This window comes from Setaria italica, chromosome IX (genome assembly GCF_000263155.2).
Source record: "Setaria italica strain Yugu1 chromosome IX, Setaria_italica_v2.0, whole genome shotgun sequence".
Taxonomy (NCBI): Eukaryota; Viridiplantae; Streptophyta; class Magnoliopsida; order Poales; family Poaceae; genus Setaria; species Setaria italica.
Window position 1 is genome coordinate 33836421 of NC_028458.1, and position 8865 is coordinate 33845285.

The window sequence follows — 8865 nt, forward strand, 5'->3', positions numbered from 1 at the left end:
GCGTTGCATTTCCAATGTTTAACAAAATTTTGTGCAAGAAGAAACAAAAAAGAGAAAATCTTCATGTAATCGAGTCAGGGGCACTTTTCATTTGGATCCACAACCCACACTATTTATATGCCGATTTGTCTTTTTGTTGTTTAACCTCAAACTTTGCATACTCATAGATTATTGTATTATCTATCCAGCTACATTTTTGGTCAAATTTATCACACTCTTTGGTGTGTATTTTTCAGGTGAAGTATGGGAGCATGCCAAGTGGTGGAGCACGTACTCTCTCCCAATTAAAGATCCACCTGTCAGGTAGAAAGAGTAGCAATACCTGATTTGCAAGCATTACGAGGTTGACGGCAGAAAAAAATATACTGCTGGCATGAAAGACAAATTGAGGAGAACAAAATGCTTAACGCGATTGACGGGACGGCCTTAGCTTGCGCCCTGACTTATCTGTGGTCAACGGTAGTTGAAATAATTTTTAATAGCTGCTTCTTGATCGTAAATTTGGACAAGGCTTAAGCTTAATTAGAGGTATGTTGGTTTGACTTAGAACAATATTGCTTTTTCGAAGACATGATTACCTATATATCTTTCTGAAGCTGAACATGATTACTTAGTTAATTCTCACCAGCTGGTGGGGATTCTTGCTAGTTGGCCGGTTTATAACGTGGCCAGATCAGTTTTATGTGTTCCCACGTCTCCGCACGGTTCAAACTTTAGTAATCTGGAAATATCATCTCCGTCTATATTTGTGTTATGCGCTGGAAATATGAGTTTATATTTATATATTTCATTAATTATTTGTATTGTTGATCAACAAGAATGTAACTCGTTAGTGGAACTTATCTAGCATTCTGATTATATTCTAAATGATCCCAATCTCATGTATATCACCAGCTTGGACAAAAGTATTTGAAAGACCGCTACATGTATGTATTTATTAAAAGTTACAACATCTTTGATTAAAACTTAAGATCATCGTTAGCCCAACAAGTGTGTTAAAAATGCACTACCTCTATCCTGAAATATGTGGATTCTGAGTTTATCTTAGTTTATACAAAAGAACAATAGTATTTACGATATCAAATGAGCATAATTAAATCAAATATGAAATATATTTTTCATTCTTTGATATTTTAGATGTTAATTCCGTTGTCTATAAATTTGCTCAAACTTAGAATATCTTGAGAACAAACTTAGGATTCCTTATATTTCAGGATGAAAAGGGAATAGTTAGATATGCGGTATATACCATGTCATATGATATGAGTGATTTGAATAGATTTCTTTCTCTAGTGATGTGAGAGATATCTCTAGGCCATGTAATGTGCATGATTGCGTAAGAAAAGTGCGCGATAATGCTGTCTGGACTATCTTGCTTATAGCTATGAAAGGTAGAGCTTCCTCAGACAGCCATGGCCTCGAGTAGTGAATTTAATGGTCGCGGTGCTGTCGCAGAATGGCACGGATCCTGCATCTCTTGCGATGTTGATTGGTACAGAATCGGTGTATGTGTGTATATATCAATATTCATTTGTATATGATTCATGTGCCGACATAGTATTGCAAGTTAAGGAGTTGACAAATTTTACTATTACTACCTTATCTACACTAAACCAAGAGCAATGTTGGACCCGAGTACTTCAATCATTGAATGAACTGATTAGAATTGGTGCATATATAATGTTACATAGTAGCATCGTATAGTTTCTTGAATAATCTGATTAGAGCATTTTTTTTATTTGCGCTAGTTTAGCCTACCTGCAGCAAATTCATCTCTTGAAAACCTTGCTTGTAATCATATCTTACAGCTTGTTTGCCCGCTCAAAAATAATCCATCTGCCACCCTGGTCGGCCATATGCTTATTTCCTCGGTACCACACCCACCAACCCTCTCCATGATGGCCGGGTCAACTTCCTCTCCCAGTCTCGCTTCTAAAACCCAAAATTTGGAATCCACAACCCTAACACTCTGAAATTTTTTAATTCCTAACCTAATTTTGTTGGAGAAGCCCAATCTCACCGGAGATGAAGAAAAGAGGGAGCAAATCTCGCAGATCAGCACTTAAATGTAAAGCCCATCACATAACACACAAGTACGTATTTAGAGCAGGAAGCCAAGAACCAACGCCACAAGCTAATGAGATTTGCTGCTGAAGTCCGATCCAAACACATTAAACAGCAAGCGGTGGGCGTTGAGCAGAGGAGGGTGAATTGAGAGGAAGAAAAATCTGGCATGGGTGGGCAGAGAAATATTTTTGAGAAAAAAGAAATGTTTCTAGCCTCTGCGACCGCATACAATCAAGTTTTTACACCATTTTAGCTTACAAGCTAATCACTAAGAAAGACACGTACGCAAATAAAAGGAAATAATAAAAAATAAAGTTTATTATTATTTTTCCATCCATTCTTGTCGAAGATATCTAAAGCGATGACTTCTATCGCTTTGCTTGCCGAATAGATAAATTCCTTTGGTTCATCACGCTGGGGACCGGTACCGCAGCTAATATACCGATGTAGATTGATTATGTTTTACTCTCATGAGTCTCTAATCCAACGAATATATTAAATTATAACAGACAGTCCCGATCATAGTACAATACTAAAAGAATAAAATCAATGATTGAGCTGCGCATCACAAATAAAGTCAACAGCTGGTAACGTGGGATGAAACTTAAACAAACTCAGTCACCCTTATCGTATGCACTAACATACATCCGTGTTTGTTGGCACCAACCTTCGCCCAGGAGTGTATTTGTTTGCTTGTTTTTCCAACTCCATCAACCGTTCAAATACTCTCCAGAGAAAGCATTAAGCTTATGCACTTCATCACCTAGTTAGGCCACCATGCAAATGTCGCGGATGCCACTCTGCCTCCACCTCGCCGCCGCCATAGCCTTCGTCATGAGCATGTCTTGGGCGACGGCGGCCGTGGATCAACGCCGGCCAATCACACTGCCCGGATGCCCAGACAAGTGCGGGAACATCAGCATCCCGTACCCTTTCGGCACCAAAGCCGGCTGCTACTTTGATGACACCTTCTCCGTCACCTGCAACCTCTCCACAACGCCCCCCGCAATACTCGACGAACCATTCACGTTGCAGGCGAGCGCGTACTACTTCGGAGGCCAAGCCAACCCGGTTGGCGTCATTACCAACAAGTCCTGGTGGACGGCCGACCTCGTCGACGTCAACGTCGCGCGGGGAGAGGTGCGGGTGTCCATGCCGATCAGCTCCGACTGCAGCATGAATGAGAGCTACCATGAGCTCAGCGGCCTTGCCAGAATGTCACTGAATTTCTCGACGACGTTCCTCTTCTCCACGGCACGGAACGTGCTGGTGGGCGTCGGCCAGAGCGTTGGAGCCCGGGTCTTCGGCGACACGGCTCGAACCAACTACTCCGCCGCCTGCAACTCCCTGTTCGACACGCCGGCAGCGGTGCAGGATGGGCTGTGCAAAGGGATCGGCTGCTGCCAGGCAGAGCTTGCGCCGGGACTCCTCGCCGTTATGTCCTCCATGTACTACCAGAGCAACAGCATGTGGAAGACATTCCCGTGCACCTACTCCATGGTGGTGGACAGGTCGTGGTACAACTTCTCGTTGCAGGACCTCTACGGCTACAGGGTTTTGGACAAGAGATTTCCCGGGGGCGCACCGGTCGTGCTGGACTGGGCCATCAGGAATGGTTCTTGTCCGGCGGAAGGCAAACCGTTGCCCATGGCTTGCCGCAGCGGCAACAGCCTCTGTGTTAACGCGACCAACGGCTACGGTTATCTCTGCAAGTGCAAGGACGGCTTTGACGGCAACCCATACATCCCTGATGGATGCCAAGGTAGTGCACACATTACCTGCGTACAATGACATTTATTTGAGTAACAAGAATTCTCTGCGTTGTTTGTTTTATTTCTCCAGTTTATAGCACTAATTAAGTGATGAAAATTTGTAGATATTGATGAATGTGCCCTTCGACAAGAGAAACCTGAGTTACGTGATTCATATCCTTGCAATGGTATTTGCAAGAACTTAATCGGGGGATATGATTGCAATTGCAAATTTGGAATGAAAAGGGACGGCAATGGAACATGCACGCCGGTGTTTCCCATCCCAGCAATGGTGGCTACACTTGGTATGGAACTTCCGCATTTAATTTACTACTGTTGTGCAAAATGGATGTCATATTCAATGAGATGTCTTTGTAGTTTCATACATTTATCAGTTTCCCATTTGTATGTATTACAAAATGGGTGAATCTAGTAATGTGTATTGACATGGATACATGATTTATCCTACTACTATAATTTTTTGATATACTGGCCCTATCATTTTAGTTGTCGTGATCGACCAATTTAGATAACAAGTACCACAATCAATGAAAACCCATAGAACTCTACACAATCCAGGTAGTGTTAGTGAGGTTGAAATTTTTTAATTATTACGCCAGCTATGCGACATTATCTTCCCATGTTGTTCACATGTATTGCATTTGTGTTTAGATATGACTTCAAGTTAAGTTACTAGTTGGAGCAAGTAATCCAAGCAAATTTTTTATTTATAAAACATTACCTTAATAAAATGCAATCCAAGAACCTAGTTATCACCTTAAGATCAAGTAATCTGTTTCAAATCGTAGGTTGTTTTACCTTTTCTCGATTCATAAATTTATTTATGCATCTAGGTGCATAGAAAACTAGAAAAGCTAAAATGACTTACAATTTGGAACGGAGAGTGTAGTAAGATATTTCTAATAATGCTATGATAGATTTGAAGAACAACCAATAAAGAAAATAATTAAGATTCTTGAATCACTAGTTGATTTTGTGCTTCATGATATTTAGTTTGTGTACCATGTATGAGAGTATATGTGGGCTGATATTTATTTTTATGGTTTCTCAAATTTTCCTGTCGATTGGAATACGTTGCGTCATACATAGAATAGATAGACAGAGTTTCGTGAGATGTAGCAACTTTGTTATAGAACTATCTACAAATTCAATATATTCACATGATTATTACCTAATAATACCGTGTGTTATGTTCCAGTATTGACAAGTGTCGGATTTAGTGACCGGCAGTCCACCACGGGTTACCTAAGTGGTTGATTTGTAGGCTGGGGAGATCGTAAGACCAAGAAATCAAATGGTAACACAGGAACGCAAGGTTTAGACAGGTTCGTGCCTCCAGAGAGTAATACCCTACATCCTGTGTTGTGGTTGACCATATTGCTGATCGCAGATGCGAAGAGTTAGTGTGTATTCCCCTCGGGGGGCGTCTCTAGCCACCTTATATAGGCTGACGACCTAGGGTTACAAGTTTGATAGGATCTAATCCTAGTCTGTTGTTACAAGGAAATCAATCTGAGTTGGTTTACAACAAGTATCTCGTGATACCCGAACAGAATCAGTTCGCCCGGCCTCGAAGCTTGTGCTTCACGGAACATCACGCCTTGGCCCCCATGGCATGATCAGGTGGGCCCACCTATCATGACCGACCAGGATACCCGTGGGGATCCTTATCCCTCAACAACTAACATATGTTCATATCAAATAACAGAAATACAATGAGTAAGGCTTAGTTGGTTTTCTTAGAAACCTCTAATATGGCATTTTTCATGTTTTATGTTTCATAATATTTTGTGCATATTTTCTTCTTTCTATATAAGTCAATTGAGAAACAAAGTCAATTGAGAAACAGTTAATGATCTTTCTCAACTGTCATGCAGGCATAGTTATTGTCGCATCCATTGTGGTTATTGTAGTATTGTTTAAGCTTCTGTTTGAGGAGAAGAGAAAGACCAAAGAATTTTTCATAAAGAATGGTGGTCCCATACTGGAAAAGGTTAACAATATTAAGATATTTAAGAAAGATGAGCTCAAAGCAATCATAGAACCGTGTAATGTTATAGGGAAAGGTGGATTTGGGGAAGTGTATAAAGGGCTTCTCGATAATCAGCTGGTTGCAATTAAGAAATCCATTAATGTGGACAGGTCACAAGAGAAGCAATTCGCAAATGAGATTATCATCCAATCACGAGTCATCCACAAGAACATTGTCAAGCTCATAGGGTGTTGTCTAGAGGTTGATGTCCCAATGTTGGTCTATGAGTTTGTTCCACAAGGAAGCCTCCATGACATTCTACATAATCAAAGCAATAATGTCAGCCTCAGCTTAGGCACACGTTTAAACATTGCTGCGGGAGCAGCTGAAGGGTTGTCTTATATGCATTCAAAAACCTCTACAACTATTTTGCATGGTGATATCAAACCTGGCAATATACTTTTGGATGATAACTTTGATCCAAAAATCTCAGACTTCGGTATCTCAAGGCTGATTGCAATAGATAAATCACATACCAAATGTGTCATAGGTGACATGTGCTATATGGATCCAATATATCTTCAATCAGGATTGTTAACGAAGAAGAGTGATGTTTATAGTTTTGGAGTTGTGCTTCTAGAACTTCTGAGTAGGCAAAAGGCAGCTTTTGGTGAAGACAGAACACTAGTTAAAGCTTTTCTTGATTGCTACAGAGAAGATAAACAAATACTTGAGCTATTTGATAAGGAAATTTTAGCAGATAAGGATATCGGGGTACTTCACAAACTTGCAATGCTCATAGTGGAATGTCTAGAGCTCGATGTGGACAGAAGACCAGAGATGACAGATGTAGTTGAACAACTTCACAGTTTGAAGAGATCTCACAAAAATCTGTATGATAAAAACACCAGTACCACTACATAATATTATATATTAGGGCTTGCATTGTAGAGATTTCAATCACCATAACATTATGGTACAGAATTATACTTGCCCTTCTAAGAGTTCTTTACAGCTTTAGTGCTTCCTGTCTTTCGTAAATGCAGTAATAAGGACGCCTAACTTGTGCACCAAAATTTTCATTTCCTTATTCACCTTTGTTGTAATTCTCTGTCTCTTTTTACTCACTCAGTTTATAATTAACCAAAAGTGGGAAACTACCCTGCGAGAGACTGAGGGCCACCCAACATGTGTAACTCTTCCTGCATGCTTGTGAAGAACCCTCAACTATCTACCGTACCCCTACTCGCACTTGTGGTCACGGGCAGTTGGCTTGGCCTTATGGGACGAATCAGTAGTACACAAGGTTAGCTAGGGTTTAGGGTTATAGATAAGAATAGCCAGCACACATAAGTGTCCTATCCTAGTCGGTGCGGTTTGGAATCGGCACATTTAGGTCCTTTTTGGCATGGCTCCACTCCTAAACTTCAACAACTCCATCAAAAAATTCAGCCAAACATCCTAGCTCCAAAACACCATGGAGCTGTACTGTAAATGGAGGTGGAGTTTTGGAGCACCTCTTTTGCTGCTCCAGAACCCTCCCTTTTGAACCTCCTCGTGGAGTTCGTGGGTAAACTGGTTACACAAAAAAAACATTTCGATTCTATTCTTCGAGTCTCCCGGCACATCCCATTTTCCCCGTCCTGCGCCTCCCTCCATCCCGACTCTTCTCACAAGACCACCACTGGTAGGGTTTCCGCCGCCGCCAGTTAGATCGGTGGCCGCCATCCACCCCCGCCACCGGCCGGCCCAACCCCGCCGCCGGCTGTCCTAGGCCCGCCACCGGTCTTCTACCCCCACCCGGCCACCTAGCTCCACCTCCCACCACGTCTGCACGAGGCCTGCTGCTGGCTGCTGCTTGCCGTAGAAGCCCCGACACCGGCCGCAGCCCCTCGTCGCTGGAGATACCCCGCCGGCCGCAGCCCCCCACCAACGGCCGCAGCCTCTCGCCGCCGGCCGTAGGGCCCGCCAACAGCTATCCGGAGATCCAACCTCCGGCCGTCGTTCACAAGGTATGGTGCCTGCTTTGTTTTTGCTATCGGCCACCGTTACATGCTCTGCAATTACATGTATGGTGCCTATCGGACGCCGTTCAATGCTGGTGTAATTGGGCTGCATGCTCTGTTATAGATCGATGCATTATTGTAGCAACTAAAGTGTGCACTAGCTTCTGTAACATTAGAGTCTTTTTTGCTGAAATTAGCTTGCTGGATAGATCGATGCATAATGAGAACCTGTTGTAGTTCTAGATTGTTGAAATTAGCCTGTTGGATAGATTGATTCATTAGATAGATCGATGCATTATGAGAACCTGTTGTAGTTCATGATTGCTTAAATTAGTCCTGTTAGATAGATCGATTCATTAGATACAACGATGCATTAGCCTGAACCTGTAGCAGTTCTAGTTTGCTGAAAATATCCTATTGGATAGATCAATTCATTAGATGGCTCGATGCATTAGCCTATTGGTGGTTCAGTATATTCCAGTAGAAATTGCTTAGCATAATGAGAACCTCATATATGAAATTTGTATACATTGGGTAACATAAATTAAGTAACTTGCCCTCTAATATGAAATTTGTGAGTTCGATATATGCATGAAATTGATTGGAACTCGGAGAACACTCGAGTGTTGTGTATGTTGTTTGCCGAACAAGTTGGAAAAGGAAATTGGCCAAACACACACTTGAATGCACATGGTTATACTGAGGTTGAGAAAGGGTTCAAAGAAAGAACTGGAATTATGGCTACCAAGGTTCAGATTAAGAACAAATGGGACAAGTTGAAGGAAGATTTCAAGGCATGGAAGAAACTAATGCTAAGGCAAACAGGGACGGGTTAGGATCCTATAAAGAAGACTATTGGTATGGATAATGAATGGTGGAAAAAAGCTAGAGCTATAAGTTGGCTCAAAAATTTGCTATATTTGTTTTCCATATGTCAAATATGTTGGTAATACTTATAATAATATGTGTTGTTTTGCTTATTTCAGGATATTCCGGGTTGTGGAAAGTTCAAAAACAAGGGCCTTGAGAATGAAGATGAATTAGCCAA

At 41.7% G+C, this 8865-nt stretch overlaps 1 protein-coding gene across 1 annotated transcript; it reads left to right on the forward strand.

Annotated features, from left to right (window-relative positions):
• The first annotated feature begins 2844 nt into the window (after nt 1-2844).
• LOC101766933 (wall-associated receptor kinase 1) lies at nt 2845-6735 on the forward strand. Its single transcript, XM_022829732.1, has 3 exons — nt 2845-3829; nt 3944-4123; nt 5717-6735. The coding sequence occupies exons 1-3, from the start codon at nt 2845-2847 to the stop codon at nt 6733-6735; spliced, it is 2184 nt and encodes a 727-aa protein (XP_022685467.1).
• The last annotated feature ends 2130 nt before the right edge of the window (nt 6736-8865 follow it).

What these genes read in the sequence shown, in the direction of transcription:
- LOC101766933 (XM_022829732.1), top strand. Translation starts at nt 2,845, where the DNA reads ATGCAAATGTCGCGGATGCCACTCTGCCTCCACCTCGCCGCCGCCATA. An exon ending in CATCCCTGATGGATGCCAAG is followed by an intron (nt 3,830 to 3,943) that starts GTAGTGCACACA and finishes GAAAATTTGTAG; the next exon opens with ATATTGATGAATGTGCCCTT. An exon ending in AGCAATGGTGGCTACACTTG is followed by an intron (nt 4,124 to 5,716) that starts GTATGGAACTTC and finishes ACTGTCATGCAG; the next exon opens with GCATAGTTATTGTCGCATCC.